Raw genomic sequence first — 27917 nt, forward strand, 5'->3', positions numbered from 1 at the left:
AAAAAAATATATTCATATGAAAATATAATTTTTATATTTTTTGAAAAAAAAATTATGAAAAATATAGAAAAATTATTTTTTTATGAGACGGGGAATCATTTCATTTTTATTTTTTTCAAAAAAACCCTACAACATTAAAGAAGCATTAAAAAGATATTAAAGACTTAACTTTTATTAAGGGTATAATAGAAATTATATATAACTTTCTCAGAAATTATATAACTTTTATTAAGGGTGAGAGATATCAGGTTCTTCAGTGTAGGGCGGTCAAGCAAGCAAGCCGCTACTGATGAACCTCTGTTGCTTGATATAAGCATGCTCCACGATCGAGTAAATGAGCCAAGCTCAAAGTCAGCTTGTTTAACTTAATGCATATAAATATGTTTAAATACTATGTACATATATATTGGAAAATTACAAACTCCATATTATGCATGCAGCTGGCAGAGTTAGTTACACCAGAAGTTTGTTTTTTTTGTTGCTAGTTTGTTGTTAACAGCTAGGAAAGATAGTCACTAGAAGGATCATCGGCATCTATATATAGAATCCTTGTATACTGCAATGAATAAGAAGAGCCCATTCCTTTTTTCCCAACTTCATTTCATTTCTTTATGGTATCAGAGCCACGTTGAGGACGTTCAGTAGATGTTCTTCTTTCTTTCTCTTCTGAGAGTTCTTACCTCACCATGACTAACACATTTGTTTATCCGATGAATGATCCAACTAGCCCTTTTTATCTCCATCATAGAAAGAGCCCCGGTCTTATTCTTGTTCCTCAGCCACTCAATGGCAACGAAGATTATCATGCATGGAAACGATCCATAACTTTGGCACTGGAAGCAAAAACAAAGTATGGGTTCCTTGATGGTTCTATCAACAGACCTGAAGAAGGATCCCCAACGTATCTCGCATGGCGTCGCTGCAACAACATGTTCATGTCCTGGTTAATCAACTCTTTGTCAAAGGAAATAGCCTCAAGTGTACTTTATCTTGAAACTTCAGAGGACAATATTTTCTCAGAAAAATGGATGGTCAATCAAATATAAGCACATTGAAAATTTGTTACTTTTTCATGATCAACCAAACATATCCTGTTCTTAGGAATTTGTTTTCCAAAAATTATATTTGTAGGAGGAAAAATACTTTCTGCGAACCGAGCCTGCGGAGTAATAAATTCATTGACAGAAAACGTACCAACCGTGGAGTTCAGAAGGTTGGCACAAGGGAATATAAATGCCCCTCCGTCTGATCTCGTCTTGACGGTTGATTGAGCTTAGATATCTCTTGGAGTTGGTTATCCGGAGATAAGTGGAGCCAGCCGCCCGCCGCGAGGACCGAGAAGCAGGCAGTGCCGGGAGGGAATTCGCCTTCCGCGGGGTCCACCGATCCAGCCGCACATTTAACCATGAATCCATCAATCAAAAACACCCCTAATCTAAATATTTTTAATTTTAATTAAATTTTCAGCCTAATCCAATAAAATTTTTAAATATGCTTTGATAGAAATATCTTATCTACACGAGAATGAGAGTTATTGTATGTGAGGTGGAAAATTTGTATTTTATTTCTATATTACATGATTAATTGGTGCTTTCTGTTAATGCGATTGCCAGCAAACATAAGTGATTTATTGGAGCAGGAGTTGGATTATTCTAATCCATTTGTTCAATAGTTTTTGTGTACATACGATGTGAATGAAATTTTTTGTGAAGTAATCATCCTTTTGTCATTGCATTATTTAATTAAGAGTAGACATATTGCCTATACTTGTTTGTTTTTCCTTTTTTTTTTTTGTCTTGATACGGCGGCAAATGTAGAAGAAAGATATCAGCATTGACAATCCCAAGCTACGGCTTCAGCAAATATTGAAAGGTGGAGGGTGTAGCATGCTTCCATGCTAAAAGGATCTGATTAGCAAGAATGTTGCATGAAAAATGTGAACTGGATCATTGGTATCCATATTCGAAGGCTTCCTCGAAAAAAGAAAAAATTTGAAAGTGAATGTACAATTTGTTTTTATTTATCCGTCCACGCGTTGGGTCAATGTCATAGCAGTGGTCCAATTTAGATTTGTATATATAAATCCTGGGTCAATGTCATAGCAGTGGTCCAATTTAGATTTGTATATATAAATCCAAGCCAATGTCTCTATCATGACTTTGATGTTTAAATCACCATGGTTGTACCGGACATGATAAGCCTGCACTCATTGCAAATGTGTCGGCTCGGATCCGATCGGATCCTGAGTGGCCCGATCCGATCCAACTTTTTGTTCGGATTCTAATTTTGAATCTAGATCGGATTGGATCTATGTATTTTTATATTCAATACTCCACTATATAATAGTATAGAACTGATCCAAAAAAATTGATCGGGTCGGGTTCGGATCCAGATCAAAATTAGGTGGACCCGACCCAAAAAATAGAACGGATCCAAATTTAGGATCCGGCCCAGCCCCGCGGATCCTAAAATTCGAGTCGGATTGGGTCTTATACGGGCCGGATTGGGTCATGGGTAGAACCCGTCCCACTTGCAGCTCCAGTTTTTATTGGTGGCTCATGAAGTTCTCGTGTCACTTGAGGTTCATCCATTCATGCACTCTTATACATGTTCAAGATTGGGATATGCTTATATTCCATAGTCCCTATCTTTAATAATAATAATTGCCCTGATATTCTGTTTGCATATTTTGGAGTACATACTTTGGTTTTTTTGTCCAAAGGATCCTTCTTTTCATAATGATTATGAAGTTTATCACTGTTTGGTGTACAAAAGTGGCCTCCCAATTTGGATCTAACACAGTTAATTACTGACTAGCATATAGCCCGCATGATGCTCGAATGCAGTTTTTTCTTCTTTATTTTTCAACCGCTTTTTAAATATAATATAAAATAAATATAACCGATGCAAGAGCCTAACTATTTTTCTAAAAATAAATTTTTGATATTAATTTTATTATATACTATTACCATACAACATTCTAATGGTATTGCATATCCATTGATATAGTGAAATAATATATCAGCATAAACTAATAAGATCAAATCCAACTTGTGCATAATAAGAAATAGGAAAATATTGTGTTTAGAAGATATTTAAAGGCAATATAGTAAGATCATTAGCATATGTACTTTCACTTTTGAGTAAGATCATGATCATAAAAATATGATAAAACATAATAATATTAGTGTAATCTAATGATTCACATTGGATATGATAAAAGAATAGAACTAATGAAAAGCATTTTTCATTATTATTAATATATTAATAATAATATTATTAATTTTTGCACTAATTCAATAGTATTAATGGAATTTTTTTAACATGTTCGATAAGCTAACCAACTTCTTATTAATTATATTATAATAAAGAACCGTATTAAAGCTCTACTTATTATCTAAAATAAAACTCTATTAAAATGCTATTAATATGGTATCCACGTGGCCAATGGAGAGTTTAGAGCCCCAATTTTTCTATATTGATTTAGTGGTATTAATAAGCTAAGAAGCTTTTTATTTTGGATAATAAGTAGGGCTTGTCTTTAATACGATTCTTTATCAAAATATAAAGTTGATTAGTTCGATAAAATATACTAAATAAAGAACTTTTCATTAGTGTTACTAAATTAATACGCAACTCTTATTTTGGATAATGAGTGTGGCTCTTATTTTACATGTTTTTTGATCAAAACACATAACCATATTAAATAAAAATTTTTCATTACTACTACTAAATCAATACACAAATTAATGACATTGTTAATAACTATATTTGCTTAATGTATGTTGGTATTAGTAAACACACTTCTCATTAGGATTATACCATGCCATATCCCGCCCGAATCATTTGACTACACAAATATTTTATTTATTATTTTACATTTTTATGATCATGATCTTGCTTAAAAGTAAAAGTACATGCACTAGTAACCCCTCTACATTGCTTTCACATATTTTCTAGATGCAATACTTTTTTATTTCTTAATATACACAGGTAGATCATGATTTTATTATTTTTATAATACTATATTATTTTATTAGACTGATATATACACACATATACTATTAGAATTTTGTATACCAATAGTATATCATAATTAGCCTATATTATATTATCTTTCTATTATCTATTCTATTATAAATGGATGATATTTCATGAATAATTTAAAAAAGGGAAGGAAAATTGTATCCTACACATCATTATGGGTTATATGATGGTATTTATAGAGAGCAAAATTAAGTTGCCGACTAACTCGCTTCCGTTTGGAAGTGAATTTTAGTTGGCAGATGGGCGATCAAATTTTAGCCAAGTTAAATTTTCTGATATCAGATGATGTTTATGGCTCATGCTTCCTAAGAAACTTCGACTACAAGAATCATTTTGTTTGGCAGGGTATATCATGAATTCATGATTAAGCTCTTATATCTATTATATTCTATTCTATTATAACAAAATAATATTTTATAAATAATTTTTAAAAAATAAAATTATATTCTGGGTTATATGCTAGTATTTATAGAGAGCGGCTGGCTTCAATTTGAAGATGAATTTTAGTATGCAGATGGCTAATCAAATCTTAATCAAGTTGATTTTTTTTTTTTGGTACACCGGCTGTTCACATCTGACGAGTGTGAAGATGGCTAATAAAATCAGTCTAGTTGAATTTTCTGATGTCAAATGAATTTTCTGATGTCAAATGATGCTTATCGTTCCGTTTGGTAGGGCGTAACGTGTCCGAAACCCTAACGACCATCAATTTGCTTGGAAAAACTTGAGACAACTAGATTGATGGGAAGCTTTCAAATCGCGCATGATTCAGCTCTTATCTAACATCGCCGCCCATAGTCAAATGCACAACTGTTCATCTGGGAATAAGACACAACTCAATTAATTAGCGACAATCCTTTGATCGTCAGGGACCACTACATACACCAAAAATAAAACCCATCATCGTCAAACCCAACTATGAGTCCCGCAATAAGAAGTGGGACCCAAGAAATCTAAGCTCGGGGTTTTCCTCCCTGGGTCCTTTTTCATCGAGTTTTTTAAGCAATTTCTACAACTACGGCTGGATAGGGAAATAATTATAATCTTCGTCGCCAACTAGTTGGAGCGACGTCATTCACCATCAGCGATAACGATATTTTATTATTTCATTCCTTCCAAATAAGCTTGAGGATGGATCGGATATATATCCATATTTTTTAATAAATATAAATATAAATACGAATATTAAATAAAAATTAAAATTAATATATATTTCTTCTATATGAATATAAATTAAATACTATATATATATAAATAAATATAAATACAAATTGAATATTAAGTATATTCATTTTTTTATTCAAATATAGATATAAATTAGCAATTATTTTGGACATTAATCTGAAACTTCATTAAAAATAAGAATATAATAATAAAAACTAACAACAATGATATAATCATAATGGATATATTTAATAAAAAATATAATTTCAGCAATTATTGGTCAAAAGCAAGGAGCTAAATTTTCTTGAAAGCAAGAATTCAAAAATAAAAACTACAACGACACATTCAGAAAAGATAAATTTAATTATAAATTATAATTTTAATAAATCTTTATTCTAACTAAAAAAATAATCATAATGCAAAACTTCATTAAAAACAAAAAAAGTAGATCATAAAACTCTAAGATATTGAAGAAGAGAGATAATATATATTTTATATTGAAAATTCAGATGATCACCAGTATTTTCTCTAGTCAACATGAATACATGCTCATCAATACTAGAAGTATGTAAATATAAGCATGAAAAAAAATAAGAAAGTCAATTGATATGTATGAATATTTTGGAAAATAGTAATTATCAAAAATATATATTTATTTACTTTCTATATTTTGATTTTATTATAATAATATAATTACTATAAGGAGAGGCTTCGGCGTGAAAATAGATTATTTGTTAGCCGAAAGCATCACGGGCCGTTTGTACCGGCGGACCCGGTAAAACGTGTCGCTTTGTCCACTGGCCCGGCTATATATACTCGCTCTCTCGAGCAGAAACTCCTCAGCCTCTTCAATTCCCCTCCCTCCATCTCACTCTCCCCAACTCCCCCACCCCGCCTCCCTCTCTGTCTCTTTCTCGTTCTTGGTTGTGGGAAATGGCGGACGGGCCGGAGAGGGATATTGACGAGCTTCCGAAGAATCCGGCCAACTACACGGCGCTGACCCCGCTGTGGTTCCTGGAGCGAGCCGCGCTGGTCCATCCGGACCGGCTCGCGGTGGTCCACGGCCCGGCCCGGTACACCTGGGCCGAGACCTACCGCCGGTGCCGCCGCCTCGCCTCCGCCCTCGCCAGCCGTTCGATCGGTCCCGGGAGCACGGTCTCTCTCTCTCTCACCTCCCCCTCCTTTCTTGGAGACTTTTGTTCATTTGTTTATTTATTTATTTATCTATTTCCACTTGCGCTGACCGTCACAAAAAACGAAGGTTTCGAGATCGTGTTCAGAAGTATTGATGCAATTAGTAAAATATCATGAGATTCTGAAATTTTAATTTTTAACGCGTGAAGTTTATTTCAGTAATTATTTATGATCCACAATTATAAATATTAAATTTCCTTGCATGTGTTTTATTTTACGTTTTTAATACGAGTTTTATTTTTTTTAAGTTCGGTAAAAATAATTTGTTGTTGTTCTGTATAATATTGCTGAGATTTTTGCTGATTTCTTCATTTTTGGAATCAAACTTATTTATTAAAGACAAATGGGAAATTTTAGCATAGGAGCTTAAAGCTAGGTTCTTCAACGTGGAGGAGATTATTAGACTTCCTTTCCTCAACCTAAGAAAGAAAAAATTGAGCGGATTATGATTTGCAGTTGGAAATATTTAATTTCCTTAGTAAAATGTTTAACTATGATTCGTAGTTGGAAATATTTAATTATGATATTGAATTATGTTTAATTATGTGCAGTAGTGATTCGTAGCTGGGCACATTTAATTTTCTCCGTATCCATTTTCTCAATTAAAAGTGTTAGAGTTTTAAAGTCAAAACTTTTTAGTAGGTGCTTGATCGTTGGAAGACAGAAAGAGGAAGGCCAAAATTTATAGTTATAAGAATGATAGAGAGGGCAAAATCATAAATTAGGCAAATTCTATGGAAAAGTATAATTTCCTAATTCCATGATTTCAAGCTGCTGGCATAGCATTTATCTATTTGCTGATCCATTTTCATGTATCTTTGGTTAAATCCAATACAAAGTAAGAACTTTACGTAGAGAAGTCATGCACGATATGTTGCCATATATAATCACATAACACTGACTTGATAATGTATTGTTCTGAATTTCTACATCAAATTAAAATTGTATTGCCTTGAAATCTGTAATGATTGATTTATTCATAGAAGAGTATTTGGATGTATATATTGGCAAGTTGAGTAGCGCAATTTGATGGCTAACCAGAAAGGGGGGTTTGCTTGCCAGATTTTATGCCAGCCATGAAATCCTTAGTTAAGTGGCTTGCTAATTTTGTAGGGACTCTCAGTTCCTGTATGGTATCTTTTTTAGTTAGTTGTGATGGTATGGTGATGATGGTCTGTTGTGGGTAGTTGTGCTGCTGTGCAGTGCTTTCTGGTCGAGATAAATTTTCATTTTCTCGATAAAGGAAAACAAGCGGTCCATACATTGGCCTTGGTTTTGTCAATGTGCCTAACTTTTCATGTGATGATATGGATTCCTTGGGTACCCATTGCCTTCACTTGCCTTGTGACATATATTCCATTCTTAGACCATCACCATGCATGAGTGTCTGCATGATTTTTTCCCCTAAACCTTTTTAGCTTTTGTTTTAACATTCATAGACCTTGACTGAGACAAGGCTGATGGTTATGGTTGTGGTTAAAATAGCTAGTGATATGAAGGGAGGGACGCATATCAGTTGGTGAACGTTCAAATTGATAAGCTTCTTTCATGATCTTTTGGAATATTTGGATCATCTTATTTTGATCCCCTCCTCCCGCTCCACCCACTTTCTTAAATAGGTAATAGGTAGTTTCAAACAGAGGGGGGAGGGAAAATAGTAGGTTCAACTTTCTCAAGAGGAGGATAACAATCTAAAACAGAGGCTTTGGGGGTTTTCAAACTTAAAATTAAGCAGAGGGTTATGGAAATGATTGAAAATGCCTCACGTTTTTATAGTTCTGATTTTTTTTTTAATATTGATATGTTGATGCCAACAATATATGGTTGCTGAGAACAAGATTCTTGCATATTAATGAGCACTGACTCATAGTTGCCTGGGAAAGGAAATTAAGGAATGATTCAAATTTGCGTAATCTGTGGTCCCTAGGTATGTATGTCCAGGGAGTTTAGAAGGATGGCAAAAGATTGGAAATTCATGAGCTCTGGTACAAATATGTGAAAAAGGTTTAATTTGGGATGTATCATTGTGCTCTTATTTAGATGTTATTACCTTATTTGGCATAGGTGTGGAGTTGCTTATGTAGGTGCTTCAGATTCTTTCTGCAATGACCCTCTTTTCGTCTAATTTAAGATAATAATTATGCTTGGGAGTGAGATGAGCTAGTTTCAGGTCAGATAGCTGAAATAAATCTGGATGTCATTTTTCCAGGCTACCATTGTATGTAGATATATTTCCTATCAACTGAATTTCTAGTTTCTGCTATAAAATTAGTGATAGTGATCTCATTAATGTACACGACATGCATACAGTTTTAAAACATAGCCAATTTTTTTATCCATTGCTTCTTTAGTATTGTGTGGTCATTATTTTTATATAGCTGATGAAGTCTAGATATATAGGATTGCAATTTATTTTTTTTGAAATGACACTGATTATGTGACAAGAGATTCTCAAGTTGATGTTTGTTGCTATTAAAATATTTAGCTGAAAGAATTTGTTTTCTTGATTTCATTAGGTAGCTGTAATTGCACCAAATATCCCAGCTATCTATGAAGCTCATTTTGGAGTTCCAATGGCTGGAGCAGTGGTGAACTGTGTCAACATTCGGCTAATTGCTCCTACAATTGCCTTCCTTTTGGATCATTCTTCAGCTGAAGTTGTTATGGTGGATCAGGAGTTCTTTTCATTGGCCGAGGAATCTTTGAAGATAATAGCAGACAAAACAAAAGGGGCTTTCAAGCCTCCACTTCTAATCGTTATACGTGATGAAACCTGTGATCCTAAGTCTCTTCAAAATGCTCTGAGAAAAGGTGCTATTGAATATGAGAAGTTTCTAGAATCTGGTGACCCTGAATTTGCTTGGAAGCCACCAAAGGATGAGTGGCAGAGCATTTCTTTGGGCTACACTTCAGGAACAACATCCAGTCCAAAGGGTGTGGTATTGCATCATAGAGGTGCTTATCTAATGGCTCTCAGTGGGCCTCTAATATGGGGAATGAATGAAGGGGCTATTTACTTGTGGACTCTGCCCATGTTCCATTGCAACGGCTGGTGCTACGCTTGGTCACTGGCTGCTCTCTGTGGAACAAGCATATGTCTTCGCCAGGTACCTTTTTAATGTTTATTTATTATCTGGAGTTTGCTTGTCAGGGCCTGCATTGATGAAAAATTGTTGTCAGTTTTCTTATTTGCATTTTCTTGATAATAATAAAATGCTTGTATTGTGGTTCAATAAAATTAAATAAAATGATCGAATCAGTTAGTCAAGCAGAAAGCCACTTGCAGTTCAATGCATTCCAGAAGTACATATACACTAGATTACCTTTTGGTAAAAGTTACACTAGATTACCTTTTGTTAAAGGTGCCACAAAAAGATGTAATGGACTTAAAAATCATATACAAATATTGCTTAATATTGGTAATACATACATACCGCTGTTTTGTACAGGAACAGTTAGGGAAACAAGCATACTTCATTGATATGCTGTCAATTCTTCGCTGGCCAGGTTTCGACTTGTTTAACATGAAGATGAGACCAACCATTCCCCATCCCCCTGGAAGAAAATATTTAGATGATACTCTGCTTGACACACTTTGAGTAATGCCAAGGGGGATAAATTGGTGAGTAATCCATTCAATTGGTCTTCTTGCAATCCCCTAATAAGGAGAGAGTCTGTGCAAAACAAACAATGAAGGATGAAACAAACAAGATATGAACAATTCCATATAAGTGAGACAGGACATTTTGGCTATGGCTGTTATTTCTTCAAGCTAAATAAAAAAGTTTAAAGAAAGGTTATCAAGTGGACGTTGTTCCGAGACATGGATATAATATATTTTCTCCTTATTAATAGAAATCTGTAAAAAGGTGACAGGCTGTGTATGTTTTGATCCTGAGAAGATCATCTAAAATGGATGAGAATTGAGAATAGAGTTGCAGAAAAGAAAAACTCATAGAGATGGAAAAAAGACTGGTATAGCAGTGAAAGGCAAAACAAGCAAGGTATGAACAATCCCATATAGGCAAGGCAGGAGTTGTTGGTTATGGTCATAACCTTTTTGCAATGGAGCAGTCATCCTTCAGTGTTCTCGAGATGATTGTTACCATATAGATTACACATCATGCACATCTAGTAGACCATATATTTGAGCATTTGTTGACATAGCGTGGTCATGTTTAAGAACTAAAAAGGCTTATTAGAAAGGTCGCCACAATAACTGAAGGGAAGTTTGTTGGGTTATGGATTAAAAAAATGGGTCTAAATGTTTGAGAAGGCAACAGCAAGACCTCAAAGGTTTAGATAGAAGTGGTATCAAGCAGGCAATTACAGCTACCTCAACAGCATGACCTTTCTTAGCCTCTTTTGTAGAGTAGGGTTCTCATCATACGGTATTATCACGTATGAAGTAATTTGAGGTGGCTGTGGAAGGGCAGAAAGGTTATACCTAAGATAAAATGGATAGGACTTGCACAGGTAATTTATTTATTAGACAGGATTGACAACAGATCTAACACTTGGTAGAAATGAGTGGCTCACAATTATCAAGATACACTTACTTGTTATGGTTATGGTAATATCAATCTGGCATTGCTGCACTCAATCTTCCATTCTCTGTTTTTACACCTGGAACTTTACATCTTCCAGCTATATTGTATGTCATTCTCAGCTCCTGGCTTTGTTCTTTCTTTTGCTTACCTTGTAACTGTTGAATTTACTATTGGCTCGTGTTCTATCCTCCCAAGTAATCTGGGTGCAATTTTTTAATTCTGAGCACAAAACTGTCATCATCATTCTAGCACAACTCTCACTGTTTAAAGATGAGGGGAAAAAGCGAAACCTGGTACCCAGTTCTCTGCTGAAAGCTACTGGTTTTTGTACTGGTATATATTTGCATCAACCACTCATCAATATTGATGTATATGTATTTTTGGGTCCCTTTTCCTTTGCTTATAGAAACTGATGTCATATAACACGTCAGCTTAGATATTTCAATCTCTGTGCCACTATGTTATTATTATTACTACAGATCGTGAAATATTACATTGATGCTCAAAAAGGAAATCTATATATACTTAATCTGCTGGTAGTACGGTGTCTCTTTTTTTTTGGTGGTGGTGGTGGTTGGGTGGGGGGGGGGGGTGTTATATAACTGTCTAGATGCCCATGCTTCGGTTATAACTTTAAACTAAACGATAAATTATGTCCACTCTTTCATGAGAACCCACATAAACAATGTTTTTGTTTGCCCACTGAGCCTGCTGAGATCGTAGAGATTGAAAACCTAACAGAGAGCTTGCTCATTTTGTGCAAATGTAGTCTTATTTTCTTTGTTCCTTTCATTCTATCCATAAATGGAGTCTTAGTTTCTTGCTCCTTTCATTCTATCCATATTGCAGGTGACAGCCAAGGCCGTCTACTCAGCAATAGCCAACCAGGGTGTGACCCACTTCTGTGCTGCCCCGGTTGTCCTTAACACCATCATCAACGCCCCTCCAAGTGATTCCATCCTCCCCCTCCCCCGCGTCGTCAATGTCATGACCGCTGGTGCTGCCCCACCCCCATCACTCTTGGCTGCCATGTCCCACCTTGGTTTCCGCGTCACCCACACCTATGGCCTGTCGGAAACCTATGGCCCGTCCACTGTGTGTGCTTGGAAGCCTGAATGGGACCACCTTCCGCCCGAGGAACAAGCCCGACTCCATGCCCGCCAAGGTGTTCGCTACATTGGCTTGGAAGGCCTTGATGTCGTCAACCTAAAAACCATGCGCCCCGTGCCTGCTGATGGCACTACTCTAGGAGAAATTGTTATGCGAGGGAATTTAGTTATGAAGGGCTACCTAAAGAATCCGAAGGCAAATGAAGAGGCCTTTGCGAATGGTTGGTACCACTCCGGTGACCTGGGTGTGAAGCATCCGGATGGATATATAGAAGTGAAGGACCGAGCAAAGGACATTATTATCTCCGGTGGTGAGAATATCAGTAGCCTGGAGGTGGAGAGTATATTATACTTGCACCCTGCTATTTTGGAAGCTTCAGTGGTGGCTCGGCCTGATGAGCAGTGGGGGGAGTCGCCATGCGCCTTTGTGACATTGAAGGATGGCGTTAATCAGACCAATGAGCGAGCATTGGCAGAGGGCATCATGAAGTTTTGTCGCGAGAAGATGCCGGCCTACTGGGTTCCGAAGTCCGTGGTGTTTGGTCCCCTGCCGAAGACAGCTACAGGGAAGATAAAAAAGCATGAGCTGAGGGCAAAGGCCAAGGAGATGGGACCAGTGAAGAAGAGCAGATTGTGAGTTTCTGCTGCTGCTGCTCTTTGCTCACTGTGGATAGGCTTGATAATAAGTTTCAGGGTTGCTGAATGATGAGTCCTGAATAATACTATATTTCCAGCAATAGTTATGGGACTTTTTTAAAAGGAACAGTTGTGTAATGTTAAACTATAGAAAATACTCACTGGTTTTGACCTTTTGATGGCTACAGATGAAGGTGAGTAGATGCTCAGTGGTCTTGCGGATTTCTGGTTAACTTGAGCACTTGCACTTTGGGTTGTTAAGACTTCAATGCTTTAACCCAAGGTTCATCCACATGGTGATATGGACTTAGACATGAAACTACCCTATCCTAACTGCATTTTTGGCCTATGGAAAATGTCTTGAATTCAGTTTGGAACTAAACATTACATTAGTTGTAAATCTACGATATGGGTTGCGTCTGCCATGAAAGAAATCTAGTTCAATTTGAGGATTATTTGTGGTATATGCAAAACTTTAAGATTTGTGGACGGTGTATTGTAAAGAATTTAAATCAGAAACTTGGTAGTGCACTGCCCTTATCTTTGAAGTGAAAATTTACTGGAACCGCGACAGCTGATCTAATGAAAGAGTGGGTGGCCTCCTATAAGTTTGGTTGCACTGTGGTTAGTGCTGCTATTGAGTTCTTCCTGTTATGTTTTGCTCTGTTTAAGTGGGTCTTCCCAATCCTATACAATCCTCGGTGATGCAGAGTAAGAACTTGACTGGGCCTAGTGGCCCTAGACATCCTCATTTAAAGCTAGTCTGCACTGAGTGAAACATACAAGCCAGTCGAGCTATAGCATGTGCTGTTGCATTCCTTTAATTTTAAGGAGCAAGGTGGCACCAATATTTTTCTGATTAATCAGCAAAAAAAATCTTTAAATGTTTAGGGATCAACAATTTTGAAGCTTAAACATTCTTAGAAAAAGAAATAGAATGTACAAGTGTATTTAAGAAGCCGAAGATCTTTTATCTTGATAACCAGACAGAAATAATGGGACAGCCTCTTGATACCTGAAAACTAGTTTTCTTCGGAAAAGCAGCTTGTGGATGACAAGATATGGATTGCCGTGGGATTTGTTTTATTCATGGAATCAAACCAAGATGAGTGAGGAAGATTGAGAGAGAGACTTTGATCGGCTATAATTAAAGTTCATTGCTTACTATGCAACAAAAATTTAGTTATTGAAGCTTTCTATTTATTATAATTTATTATAGTATTATATTATATTTTTACAAATAGTTGGAAAAAGAAAAAAAATCATACCAGGTGAAGCCGGTATTAATAAAGGGAGTTTCTATACAAAGTAGAATTTTTTGTTCAGTGTGAAATCTGATATTGATGACATCAGCAGGAGTTTTTGCTTGGTCATGATCATCAAAGTTCATTGTTTAATGTGCAACAAATATTTTGCTATTGAAGTTTTCTGTTTATAATAATTTGTTAGATTGCCATGTTGCATTTCAAAAACAACCGGAAAGAGGAGAAAAAAATCGTATGCTATATGTTGGATGGGTTATTTGCTAGTATTAACTAAATCTTTAGCCTTTCTGCTCATCCAACTAGAATTAAAATCAATATTTTAAACTTACTTATATTATTTTAAATAATTTTAGCTCGAGGCCAAAACTAGACTGTATCATTTCCCTTCCAACTGGCAAACCGAATTGGATCCCGATAGTTGTATGCCTTCTCTATTTGAGGAGTGTCTTTATGTTCCAACCTTGGAAGGTGGTAGCTTTAATTTTAATTGCATCAGGTATTTTTATGATGGTACCTTGATTCTTATTCTCTAAGAGAAAGACAAAAAAAAAATCGAAAGACCATAAGGAGCAAGAAGTCTTGAGAGGGGGGGGGGGGGGGGGGGGCATCCGGCTACAGCTATTAACCGAATCTAAACCGGGCGTGCCAGAACAGACTTGCATCCTCTAGTTAGTAATTTGCCATCTTCTGAAGGAGCCTGGTTCTTTCAGTATCATGCATGTATTTCGGGAGGCGAACAGTGCGGCGGATTGGATTGCTTCCTTCGCAGCACATTATTCTGAAGCTGTCACATGAGGGACATTGGAGCATGTGCCATTGGCACTAGAGCATATTTTGTACGGTGTCTATTTCGGATACTTATGGCTGTATATAGTGAGATAACGATGCACCGGAAAAAGAAGAAGAAGAAGAAGAAGAAAGAGAGAAAGCGACGGGGGAGAGTGTCGGCTGTGCATACTACCAGCACGTGCGAACTTTAGGCTCATTTGGCATGAGCTAACAAGCACCAATAATGACTTAACCCAGTTTTCTTTCCTTCCTCTCCCTTCTCATGACCCCCTAATTACATTCTCATTTTTTTTAAACCACACTCAACCCGCTCTTCATGCCTTTCTTTAATTCCTCCCCCTCATCACTATATTATGTTCTCTCCACTCTCTTTTCCCTTCCCATCCCCCTCCTCCTCACTCAAGTACCAACCTGTCTCTCTAGTCTCAAGGTTCTCTCACCACCCTCACCTACCCATCAGTTCTACTTAATTCCCATAATTCAAAGCCATCTCGAATCCATCTCAGTTTTCCTTTGTATTGCGTTTTTGTAGACTGATATGTATTCCTTTTTTATGTAGAGAGAGAGAGAGAGGAGGATTAGAGATGGCTTGCTGCAATGGAGAGGATATGGCTTCCCAAGGGGAAGAGGTAAGCTATATCTATTTTTATGACTTGAATTTTTTTAAAATGGTTACAAACTTCCTTATTGATGGTTCTGTGAGATAGCTTATGGTTCAAAAGGTATTCTGGTTTTAAATTTTTTACAGAAACCAAAGATGGTTTGCTATCACAATTATTCTGTTTATTATGTTTTGTTAATTCAAATTTTCAATTAAATAACTTGATATGTAACAAAATGTGAGGTTTCCTTGCAAGTAATCAATTCGGGTAACATCGTTTCTTCAGATTTAGAAGGATAAGATGCTAAGTGTTTAATGAAATAGAATTTACAATAATATGTGGCAAATAATTGGTCAATCCGGGAACACACGAAGATCTGTTCAAAGAAAGAATTGCAATATAGGAGGATTGGTAGCAAGAAATTACACTTTGAAGAATTACAAACCTAATTTGATGTGGTTCTTATTCCCTTAAAAAGATTATGTGGCTCTTAGCTCAGCTTAGAGTTCACACATTGGTGCATCCCTTTCTGTGAACAGAAGGATCAGTTGTTTCAATGTTTATTATCTCCTGGTAGCTTTTCCTTTAGAGAAGAATAATTAACAAAAAGGGATACTACAATTGGATGATTTAAATGTTAGTTGTTTGATGGTTTCTGTTCTTTCATTAGGCTGCCATCATGAAAGGCTTGCAGGTGACTAAATTAATGACTGTGAAGGTTCTTGCCATTCACTGAAGGGTGATCTCCACATCACTTAGTGCCTGAAATTTCAGGGTAGGGGATTTGGTGCTCTCAGAACTTTGTGTGCTCAGCATGATCTTTGTCTGAAGAAATTATTCATGCTACACCAATTGTGGACCCATAATAGCAGGCGTAACAATTATAATGAAAGTCTGAGGGAGCCTTTGTGAGAATTCCAAAGTAGCATCAACTTTTAGAACATTGGTCCACCACAAGATCCTTGATAATCTCTGACAAGACTTTTAACAACTTTGAATAATTGAGATGAATGTCCTTCCAAATTTTCCCCTCCATTCATCTTATCGATCTCCTGTACTAAGGGGAAATGTAAGATCTGCACAAGTATTAGTGGAAAATATCCTTGCTCATTCTAGAATAACCACATGACCTGCTTTCGTTTTTTTTTTTTTTTTTGCTTCACAGATATCTTTTATGTGCTATGTTATAATATTTGATTTTTAGATTTAAACTATGTAAATTTATGGCGACTCGATCAATATTAGATGTTTTTACTATTTCCAGTGTAACAAAAAACAACAATGTTTTGCCTATATTCAATCATTTTACTTGTTAGGTGAAACATCCTCATCAAAACTGAGGGTGCATTATTTGAATGAAAGAAACAGATTATAAAGGCTATTAAATGGCTCCACCCTTGTCATCATAATCACCATCAGCATATCATCTTTTAAGATACTTAACTGTTTGTCTCATCATCCCAAAGGAATGATTTGGGTTGGCATTGCCCATCTTGCTTTCGAAAAAGGAAAAAAGAAAAGAAAAGAAAAGAGAACATATTATTTATATATGATCAGAGTTATCTTCATTTCTTTTTTTTTTTTAGTTTGAGGGAACGGGAACGGTTATTTTTGTTTTGAAATGATGAAAAGCTAACTAAATGACATATTACTGCAAAACTTCATATTGTGAGCTACCTTTCTGCTTGTTTCTTATATGTCCTGATTTTGATCCTTTTTTCTTTTAGTCTAAATCTTCATATGAGAATTTGGTAGAATAAAACACAGATTTAATAAAGTCTATGTTTTATTTTTGGTTGGTGATTCATTGCTTCTAAGTGTTAAAGTATTTGCTTAATCTCAGGCTTCACTGGAGAAAAAATATGGTGGAATTGCGCCTAAAAAGAAACCCTTGATATCAAAGGTGAGTTCCATTAGTTATAAATGTAGAATTCACAGCAAGAATAGGGGTTTGAAATAATACAGAGTTTGGCTCTGGTCTAACTGTCAAGACTTTTATGGCTTTATAATTCTGTGATTCCATCATGGGCCTTATAAGAGAAACCTCTAATTAAATCTCTGTTCCTGTTTATCATAGTAAATGTCTCCAGTGTTCAAAACTATCTTAAACAAAACCATATAAGTTGGGCCCCTGACAACAATTTAATAAGACATTTGCCATTGGACCACACTGAATAAGCTCGCGACAGGAGCCCTCATACTGGCTTGCTATCTACTAAGCTATTTATAGACTGTCCATGATTAACATGGTGCATTTAAAGGCAGGAGAAGCCAATGGAGGATGCACAAAGAAACGAACTCTCAATTCTGAAAGGGTGACCAGGCTACTTTTCTACATTTTTTCCATTTAAATTATTAATTTGTGCCATGATTTTATTACAATTGGTTGCAGGACCATGAGAGATCCTACTTTGATTCTGCTGACTGGGCCCTTGGTAAGGTGAGCACAGTGTTACTTCCAGCATTAACCCTGCACATGATGGCAAATCTAATATAACATGGACAAAGTCATCTCAATGGAGAGATGGGAAGTAGCATGGCCAAGTCTAGTCAAATTGTCTGGCTACCATTGCTGACAATGGCATGCGCACTCTGTTCATAAAAATGTCTAAACCTAGCCAATCAAACAGTGGGTCAGACTTTGTTCATGATGGATAGTGTAGGTCTTGAGCACCCTTATATGAGCTTTAATAAAGCTTACGGGCTTGAGCCTGATCCTTGATAGGTGATCCATGGACTGGCTCACATCTTTATTCATAAAACATCTAGAGAAATTTCAGTTAACTTAATTCAAAAGTATAATCTCTTTTTTTTTTTTTTTTATTTTAGCAAGGAGCCAATCTTAAAACAGGAACTGCCATTGAATTGCTGAAGCCCAAATTGCAGGCATGTATATGTTTTTCCTTCTTATATGAACAAATACTCAAGTACATAGTATTAATTATATAGCGTCTAGATTTTTTTAGCATCAAATGCAATCATCATGCAAAAATAATTCATTTCTTCTCCTCTCTTTCGATATATTTATAATTAAATGGTGCTCCCTGCAGCGGACACCTCATCATCAACTTCCCCCTCGAAACCCTAAGTGCACCTCTTCAGGGGAGAGCAGGGTAAGATTCCATTTTGTAGCATGGCTTCCTTTTTTTTCTTTTTTCTTGCTCCCTTGGATGCCAGTACAAATTTGATTGGCTAATTGATTTGCAGGCTTAGTAGGTCCATTCAGATTGAAGAGACTGCTGGTGTGTACAACTCTGCAGAAGTCTATTCAAATGAGAAGGCATGTACTTTGTTCAAATGAGAAGGCATGGACTTAGTGCTAGGTGTGATGTATATATTTAGTCATCTGAGTTGCTGCAGTCCATGGGCTGATTCTAAACAGTTGACCATATTCAATAGAAATCCTGCATTTTAGTAAAGCAAGTTTCTTTTATTATTTAGTGTCACTTAAGTAGAATGGCTACTTTTCTTGGTGATAAATGTCTGAATTATATGCAGCTACTTGGTTTTCAGTGGACCTCTCATTAGTTGACATTTTATGGGAGAAAAATGAGCTTGGTAGGACTAATATGATTACGACAATCCGATAGTGGTATCATCTTTTGATAGCTAGCTCATATTATGGTTAGAGGTTAATTAAGATTTTATTTCAAGCCTGCAATATGAAGTACTAACTGGCATTTGCTTCTGAGCTGATTGCCCACTCTCCTTTGGAGTTCTTTCATGCTTCCATTTCATTGTTTCCCATGAAATGGAGCTGCTGGGACCTCGACGCTTCTCCTCAAACATAAGCAAGAAGCAAAAGAAAATAGGGATCAGGCCTTTGCAGAAACATGGAAAGGATCGAGGATAAGAAGAAGAGGAAAACATGAACTTGATAATTTCTACTGAAAGTAGAAGTTTTTGATTTTGTGTTCTTAGGATCTTTTCAAGATTTCATGGTAGAACTAAACATCCCATATTATAAAGTCATGATTACTAGTTTTAAAAGTATAAATTATCATTATTTTTTTTTTGAGATAATAAAGTATCATGGTTTTCGGTACATCCAGACACACTCTCTAATACATATGAGGAATACATCTTTCGAGGACAATATAAATTTACCTCATACTTGCTAACAAATGCAAGCAAACACAATGCATGTCTGTCAAGCCAAAAAAAGGTTTCTAATGGCCCCTTATAAATTGCAGAACTTCATCCAAAATATGGTAATGGGGCAATACAATTTAAAAGGGGCTCAAGATCATGCTCTATTGCTCCTATGTCATACATTCTACTTGCTACGAGCAACAATTATTTCTAATGCCCTTAATCTTAGAATCTATAGCATCTTCTTTCTAGAAATTGTTCATCGTTCCCTTACAAGAGCATCACAAGTTTGCACAGAAGCAAACTCCTTGCTTGTTATGCTGCATTTCTTGGTTGTTGTCAGCAATGCCTTTAGTGAGCCATGATTTACCTCAGAACTTAGGTCCAATTATGGTACTTAATTACCAGACAATGGATTAAAAAAAAAAATAGTGTAAGAGTATCCAAGCTTTCAAACCAAGCTTAACTTTTTTCTTTCCTTTAAGCCAAAGACAGATCCACTGAACTTAAAACCATATTTTTTAAACCTGCAATTATGTTCTCGATCATAAGAAGCAAAGGAGCACTAGATGCCAAGAATGAACTGCCAAAACTCAAAGAGCTCTAAAAGAAACTCTTACAAAAACAGTTGCTAGGATAATTTTTCCAACCAAAACCATCGGATAATCTTTGGAAGAGCCATTTCAACGCAGAAAGAAACCCCACCAGACTGCAGAAGAAAAAAAGCCACCAATACAAGGAGAAGGCATCTAAATGGAAAGACAAAACTGAAGGGTGCAAGGGAATGCCTTTTCTTATAGGAAGGATGCTAGTATTATTGCTATCTTTCTGTTTCTGCGTGCCTTTCAGAGTAAAAGGGGGGTTGCCGTTAGTGGTGGTGAAGGCCCATCCCAACCACACTTTATGATGTAACAGCCTCTCTTGGGGAGGTGATGGGGCTCAAAGATGGTTATCAGCTGGTTATCCGAGTCCATCCTATTGGCTCTCATCCTATCATGGCTCTTATCCTATCATGGAGGAATTTTAAAAGGATGATTTCCACTCTGAAGTCATTCAGAGCTACTCATTCTTTTTAGGAAGGTGAACAGAGCTGCAGATCGGGAGGTTCTTTCGTGGCCAACCTTTCATATGCTATTATTTGGGATTCGGCTCAGTCTTCAGCTGCGAGATATTTTGCCTGCTGATACCAGTAGTTGTATTTATTCTAGAGCCGTATAATTATTGCCGTCTAACCAAAAAAAAAAGCCTCAGCCCAAAGAGCTGGGTGCTCTAAATGCCCCAGCAACAGGGAGCCCTACCATGCCCAAAATAACCAACATGGAAAATGCCTTGGCAGATCAGCTTGTTTGCTGCAGGTTAGAGGTGGTCTCATTTCGAGCTGGGAGGAGGACAGGCCTCGTCCCAGCAAAACTCCAGCACTCCATGAATGAGGCCAGCTTGTGAGTTGGTCTACAACTTAGATGGCTCAAATGATATAATAAGGCAATATTTTGCTCAATCTGCGAACAGATCAATCGAGATCCACATGTTATGTTACTACAACGAATATTTTTTTCTTTTCTATTTTCTTTCTTCTTTTTTGACAAAGAAAAGGTGGTGAAACTGCCTAGTTACTGTAATTCATGCTTGCTTTTCAGTTTTTGCTTGTACAAACTTAAAACATAATGAATTATCCAGTCATTCCTTATGTACTTAGTAAAAACTACTCATCTTTGGTAGCTTGAAAGAAGAGATGTTTTTGTGTATTTGATAATGGAAAATGCTTGTAGGATTAATTCTAGAGTCACATCCATTGAAGGATGTTGCTGTTTTCTGTTAGCCATGAGCCTGCTAAAACAGACAAGTAGATATATGTCACACTCTACGGTTGATGTGACTCCACAGTACATATAGTATTAACTATTTCTTGTACCACAGGAAATAGCAAGGAGGGCCTGTTAATGCAGTATAAAAGCACCGGTACATAAGTTAGTTGCCTTGTAAACCTCAGCTTTTTTTCTGGTTATTGGCAGGGCTTGATGGCTCTTATCATGATATCATCTATCTGATCTCCATCTGCTTATAGGCATATACATAGCAACATAAAAACTTTGTGAAACGACCACAAAGGGATCGAACCGAACTATCTTGGATTCTCGGGCAGGCACATGAATAATTTTAAGGGATCCACCGAGACCAACCATCACATGAAAGGGGAGGGTCCACCATCATATGGAAAGCAGAGGCTGTGATCAATAATTTCCCCTAAAGAAGTGGGAGTCTGTGAAGTAGTAGTTTTATGAGACAGATAGCTTCAAAGATGAAAGCCTCCAACCCTTTACATTGCCATGGAGATGGAAGTAGAGCAATCACACCATGTGGCCAGCGAAACGGCTGGCCCTTTAGACAATTGCCTACGTCTCACGCTGCAAGACTCATCTTCCAAATACCATACGAAGGTAATTTGTATACTATTTTGGACAAATGTCAATCTCTTTGTAGTATTGGTGGGACGCATGTTACAATCAAATTTGCAGGCATCACAAAACGGGCATGGTCGAGGGAGCAGCCCACCAAACAGCTCATGTGGGAGACCATCAATTAGTTTGGGAGAAAGCAAAGCTGGAGAAAGGAAGGCTGACGGGCTTTGATAAAGAGAATATATGGATACGGCTCAAATGCTAATGTTTCACGCATTCTTATGAGAATAACAATTCACAGCTTAGTCTGTCACCTGTGAAGAGCGGCTGCATTGATGCGATGACAACTCCTGCAGATACTCTAACTCACTGGTCCCTCGCATTGGTACATTCATCCCACTTTGTTGTTGTTCTTGCGTCACCTCTCTCACGTAGTTATATGCTCAAGAGGCGAACTTCTTCTGGAAAAAAAAAATCACACACAGAGAGAGAGAGAGAGAGAGAGAGAGAGAGAGAGAGAGGAGGGGGGTGGGCGTGCAAGCTACGCTACAGAGATTTTGCTTATAGGAAATTAATAATACAAGTGTTTCAAGCCTTACGAAGTAAGCTAGAAAAGTTACCATCAAAAAAAGGAGGCTAGAAAATTTACGCTGATATTTTTACCAGGAGTATACTCCTCCACATGTGCAGGTAAAAAAATAAATCTATGGGGATCTTTGTCGGGAGACTTGCATTGAAATAGGTAGGTAATATTTGTTCAAGGAGATTAGGTGGGTAATATGCCCAATTCAGGAACAAAAGTTTGCTTGAGTTTGCAACTGATGCTAGAGATTGGACATTGGATAAAGAAATATCGAAGAACAAACAAAAAGATAGGATTGCGTGATCAAGTCGTCTTTCCATAGGATCATAGATGAATCGGGAATGCTAGGGTTACAAAGCGTGGCATTTACTTGAGACAGAATAGCGAAGGTAATAAGATTCTGATTGCTAATTGACTGACCAATTCTACCTAATGTTGATATGTAATTTGGAAAGTAATATCTAATACATGGTAATTTGCAAAGAAATTAGTGCATAAAATGCGCTTGAGAATTCCAATTTGATTGAAGTAGAACTAGTTTTACACGGGAAAAATCAACTATTTTATTTGTTCCTTGACTAAGTATGATAACATAGAAAAAAATACCCCTTGCCTATTGTTATGTATTTACTATAGTTGGTACAACCTTGCATATATCAAAAACTTGCATTTATGTTTTTCCTTTCATGGCAGTTGAGCCCAACCAAATTTGAACGAAACCATGTGAGCGCCGACATGGAAGGATAGCATAAATGATAAATAAGGCTTATATACTGGTTAGCCAACCATTCTATAGCCCTACAATACCCTACAATAATAATTCACAAGTAGGTCATACCCATTTTATAATCCACACCTATCATCATCATACTGCATCCACATCTACTTGGGCAATCAATTCTATAATTTCCACCATACTAATGTTTCGTCTTCCATTATTATCATGACAATATTATTTACAATCAAATAATCCGAGCCACCTATTGGCATCCTGACCTAATGCCTCTTGAAGTCAAAAGAGACGCTACCAACTCAGTCTTATGATGTCGAACGCTATTTTTTTTTTTTTTTTTTGACATGTCTACAATTGCAGTTACGAGATCATTAAAAGCTTAAAATTAGTAAAGAGTTATTACATCAACTCCATAACATCACCAAGATAAAAGAAGCAAAGTTTAGTATATATCAGAATATTTTTGATCATAAAAGTTAGGATGTTACTAAAGTTTGAATCCTCTGGCACTTCTATTCTAAGGTAAATGGTACAAAAGCTTAAAACCAAGAAATCATATATTTATGATTCTTTTTGAAACTTTAAAATTCAAGCTACATCTAACTTGGAAAATTCCAAATTAAGCATGCAACTGTTCTATTTATGTTATCTAAATGTTATCTAAGTTTGGACTTTAATAAAGATGGTGTTGGAAAGCCAAACCTAGCAACCCTATCCAAGTTGTTACTAATTTTGGTAAAAGTGCCAACTTGTTGCTGGTACTTCAGGATCAGCCCTAAGCTTTCTAATTCTTTTGTTTATGGCATTTGCCCCCTAATCCCTATTGCCAGACCTACCTTGTTCCCCTACATGGTGGTGGTCCCCACAATAAACCACCGCAGCCACCAGTTGGCATCCACGTGGAGCATTAATGATGTGGCAAGCACGGCATGAGGTTGGGCCCCACCTAACAAGCACGAGATCTGATGACCTCCCCCCCGGGGATGGTTAGAGGACGGTCGCCCCATAAATGTCCCTCCGATTTTTTTTTTTTTTTTTTTTTTTCGCTAAACCGGGCGATCTATACAACACGTGTACGGATACACCCAATAAAATCGGAAAACAAGACGTCCCGGAGCTCCCGAGGCAGCTCCCTGTCCCCAGCCCATAAGGTGCTACCGGCATGATTGGCCACATACGTGGCCACCCAATCCGCAGCCCCATTGGCTTCTCGAAACACATGCTTCGCCTGGACCACCCCTCCGTCCCTCATCATCAACCCGATATCGCGGACTAAGGGATGGTCGGTAGCACCGGCTCTCAGACCCCCCTGGATCCAACTAATGATCGTAGCCGAGTCACCCTCCAAGATGACAGATCTAGCTGAGAGCACATGCTGAGCGTGTCGAAGGCCCGCCCAGGCAGCTCTCAGCTCCGCTCCGGGGACCGTACAGTCAAATACCTGACAGCCTCCTGCCGCCACAACCCTGGAGGTAGGGTCCCGAATAACAAAACCCGCTCCACCTATCGTGCCACCATCCAGCACGGACCCATCAAAATTGACTTTGAGGAAGCTTGGGGGTGGGGGCTCCCAGGTGAAAAACACCGTATGAAAAGCTGCCGAGGCAGAAGGGGAACCCCAGATATCCCGAGCTATCAAAAGTCCGTCTAAGGAGAAGAGACCACTAAACTCTGCCGCCTGCGCCCGGGCGCTCTCCGCCACGAGCCTTGGCGACTTGCTCTGCTCACCAAAGGTTCGAGCATTCCTAGCAAGCCATATCTGGTATGCTGTGCAGGTCGCTCTAACCGCCTCTTGGCGAGTCAATGGGTTACCCGACCACCAGCGGATAGTTCGTAAGAACTGGTCCCCCTGGGTCCAACCCTCCCATGGCAGCCCCGCCGTACACCACGCCGCCCTCGCCCATCTGCACTGAAACAGTACATGGTCCACCGACTCCTCAGCTCCGCATGCCACGCACTCTGGGGATAACCTCAAGCCCCGCTCACTCAATACTGCTCTTGTCGGAAGCCGAACCCAAGCGACCTTCCATAAGAACAGTGCGACCCTCGGATGGAGGCCTAGGCGCCAGACCCAGGCACAATCCGGCCCTGGCTCATGCTCTGGCCGGAGCACACGGGAGAGGTCCCCCACCCTCACTCCGGTCCTACACGACATGCTCCACACCCGGGTATCCGGACCCGCATGCCCCGGGATCGGAAGGGACCTAACCCTCTCAGCCAAGTGTGCCCCAAACATGTAACCCACCCTCTCCTCATCCCAGGCAGCCCCGCCCGGGACAAGGAGGTCACAAACCCGCAGTCCCTCCACTGCCTCGGTATCAACCATAGTCGGCCAACGTCTCAAGGGTAGGGTACCCACCCATGAGTCACCAACCACATCAATACTCTGCCCATCTCCTATCAACCATCTAGTGTTCTCCTCAACCATGGGAAGGTATCTGGCAATCTCTCGCCCCATGAAAGAGCAGCGACGCCCACTGCGGACCGCCCCTGCAGTGCCAGTACGGCCATATCTGGTAGCCATAGTCTGACTCCAGAATCCCTGTGGCTCCAGCGTGAATCGAGCTGCATGTCGGGCAATCAACGCCTCACGTCGCTCCACCAGAGACGAGACCCCGAGGCCACCCTCTCTCACTGGTAGGCAAACGCTCTCCCATGCCACTAGATGCACCCCGTGACCCCCTCCATACGACCCCCACAGGAAGCTCCGAAGTAGCCGCTCAATCCTCATAAGCACTGTTCTCGGAACTACTGTGTTGGCCATAAGGTAGACAGGCATGGAAGCTAGCACTGACCTAATCAGCGTCAATCTACCCATCATGGAAAGTGAAGATGCCCTCCACCCCTCCAGTCTGCTCTGGATCCTCTGCACCAGACCTGAACACTCCGCCACCCGTAACCTCCGACCCGTGATGGGTACTCCCAGGTAACTCCAGATCCCGTCCTGAGCCGGCATCCCAAGTAACCCCCGAATCTCCTGTCTGACCCTATGCTCAGTGCTAGGGCTGAAGGAGATTGTTGACTTCTGAAGGTTAACCTTCTGACCCGACATAGCACAGTACTCCGCCAAAACTCTCCTGAGTACACGTGCATCCTCTACCTGCGCCCTGGCCAGGAGTAGGCAATCGTCTGCGAATAGTAGATGCGATATAGACCGAGACCCTGGGGCGGGAACAAACGCCTCCAGCTCCCGGTTAGCACAAGCATCCCGCAGAGCCCGAGACAGGACATCTGAACAGATGATAAACAAATATGGGGATAACGGACATCCCTGTCTAAGCCCCATCGTAGACCTAAAGAAAGGGGAGGGCGTACCGTTGATCAAGATGGAGAATCTCGACCCCTGGACACACCCCAACACCCACTCAATCCAGGTCTCATGAAAACCGAAGCACTCCAATGCGCATCGTAAGAAACTCCACCGAATCCTATCATAAGCTCGTTCCATGTCCAGCTTGACAGCCATCCCTCCGAAATTTCGGCGTCTCACTCAAAACAGCAAACATAATTCCATCGGATCAAAAGCAGTCCTCAGCCACCAAGTTGGTAGCTCAGTGGAACCGAGTGTTTTTTTTTTATTTTTTTGCTAAAACAAAATGGGGTAGGGAGAGTGGGAGGAAGGAACAAGCCCATCTCCACATAGCAATTCTTACTGGGCCTCCGTCCTGCCAGGAGAATGTTCAATGCGGGCAGAAATGGCTGTGTGTTGGGCACCCTGACCGGTTTTGCTCATACCCTCCCCACCCATGGGCCCGGCTCACCTACTCCTCTGAGCTCTGGCTCGAGTTTCACGTGTGAGTACGTCACATCCAGCACCACCCCGGCTACTAGCGGTTCAAGAGCGGTCCTACACCACAAGTTCAAGTAGTGGCCAAAGTAATGAGTTCTGGTCCACAATTTAATCGTCACCGCAGCGATTCGAACTTGGGACCTCGTGGTTAGAATTGCTGCCCAGTACCACTAGGCTACCACCTTGGTGGCTTGGAACCGAGTGTTTGTCTCCAATAAAATAGTTCCTAAGGCATCACCCTTTTGAGGTGTCAACTATTGGAATAGAGCTCGGAACAGTATAAAAAATATTATCTATGCAAAACTAATATTAAAGATGGAGAGCATTTTTCTTGAAAGGAATTCAGCTGCAGTGATCAAGGGAATATGAAATGAGAGGTAGATGAGGATGGATACTTGTTGTTGTACGATATACGTTTGTTGGCGACTAAGTATAGCGCTTCTCAGGCCTTACATATATACCGCAGGTGAACAGGGTGGCTGTGTTGCCTTTTTTTACTGCTCGTTTTTTTGAAAAAAATTTATCAACATGTCATGTAACTGTTTCTCAACTCTTCAATATTTTATTTTTTTATTTTTTGGTTATACTCATGTTAGGTCTGTGTGGGTTGTTCGGTTAAAAAAAAGGGAAAAAAAAGAGAAGGGAAAACCAAAGAACGGGTTTGCCGTTGAGAACGGAACGGCTAGAGCTGAGCCCACAACGGCGCAGGGCCTGAGGTTACGGGCCCCACTGGTTGTATTTATTAAAATGTCCCACATTAAGAATTTAAGAGGCGAGGGTAAAGCGGGAATGAACTAAATATATAATATTTATTAAGAAAAAAGTAGAGAAAGTGGCAGGATTCTTGTGGCTCAAGCCGTCGGTCTTCAATAAATACACCTCCCAAGGCATTAACTGCCATCCCCATCCACCACCCAAACGCCCAAAAAAAACTCCGACATCAGAAATGGGTTCATCAAATGAA

General features: G+C 38.8%; 2 protein-coding genes across 3 annotated transcripts; both read left to right on the forward strand.

Moving 5' to 3' along the window:
* Positions 1-6055: 6055 nt before the first annotated feature.
* On the forward strand, positions 6056-13019 carry LOC103704643 (acetate/butyrate--CoA ligase AAE7, peroxisomal). The gene is made up of 3 exons (XM_008788010.3): positions 6056-6366; positions 8922-9512; positions 11805-13019. Exons 1-3 carry the CDS (start codon positions 6145-6147, stop codon positions 12699-12701), a joined length of 1710 nt encoding a protein of 569 aa, XP_008786232.2. The 5' UTR covers positions 6056-6144; the 3' UTR covers positions 12702-13019.
* A 1971-nt stretch (positions 13020-14990) lies between these two features.
* Positions 14991-18796, forward strand: LOC103704642. Of its 2 annotated transcripts, XM_008788009.4 has the most exons (8): positions 14991-15184; positions 15314-15383; positions 17200-17259; positions 17618-17671; positions 17749-17796; positions 18186-18242; positions 18407-18469; positions 18564-18796. In XM_008788009.4, exons 1-8 carry the CDS (start codon positions 15108-15110, stop codon positions 18567-18569), a joined length of 435 nt encoding a protein of 144 aa, XP_008786231.2. In that variant the 5' UTR covers positions 14991-15107; the 3' UTR covers positions 18570-18796. The 2 variants fall into 2 exon arrangements, with proteins under 2 accessions (XP_008786231.2, XP_017697657.1); XM_017842168.3 differs by lacking the exon at positions 17618-17671 and having other exon boundaries at positions 15001-15184.
* The last annotated feature ends 9121 nt before the right edge of the window (positions 18797-27917 follow it).

This window comes from Phoenix dactylifera, unplaced genomic scaffold (assembly GCF_009389715.1).
Source record: "Phoenix dactylifera cultivar Barhee BC4 unplaced genomic scaffold, palm_55x_up_171113_PBpolish2nd_filt_p 000283F, whole genome shotgun sequence".
Lineage (NCBI taxonomy): Eukaryota > Viridiplantae > Streptophyta > Magnoliopsida > Arecales > Arecaceae > Phoenix > Phoenix dactylifera.

Bases quoted from the DNA above. Each gene is read 5' to 3' on its own strand.
- LOC103704643 (XM_008788010.3), top strand. From the start codon at position 6,145: ATGGCGGACGGGCCGGAGAGGGATATTGACGAGCTTCCGAAGAATCCG. The intron at 6,367-8,921 runs GTCTCTCTCTCT...TGATTTCATTAG, and splicing joins CGATCGGTCCCGGGAGCACG to GTAGCTGTAATTGCACCAAA. The intron at 9,513-11,804 runs GTACCTTTTTAA...TCCATATTGCAG, and splicing joins CAAGCATATGTCTTCGCCAG to GTGACAGCCAAGGCCGTCTA.
- LOC103704642 (XM_008788009.4), top strand. From the start codon at position 15,108: ATGTTCTCTCCACTCTCTTTTCCCTTCCCATCCCCCTCCTCCTCACTC. The intron at 17,672-17,748 runs GTGACCAGGCTA...AATTGGTTGCAG, and splicing joins GAACTCTCAATTCTGAAAGG to GACCATGAGAGATCCTACTT. The intron at 18,243-18,406 runs GCATGTATATGT...TGCTCCCTGCAG, and splicing joins TGCTGAAGCCCAAATTGCAG to CGGACACCTCATCATCAACT.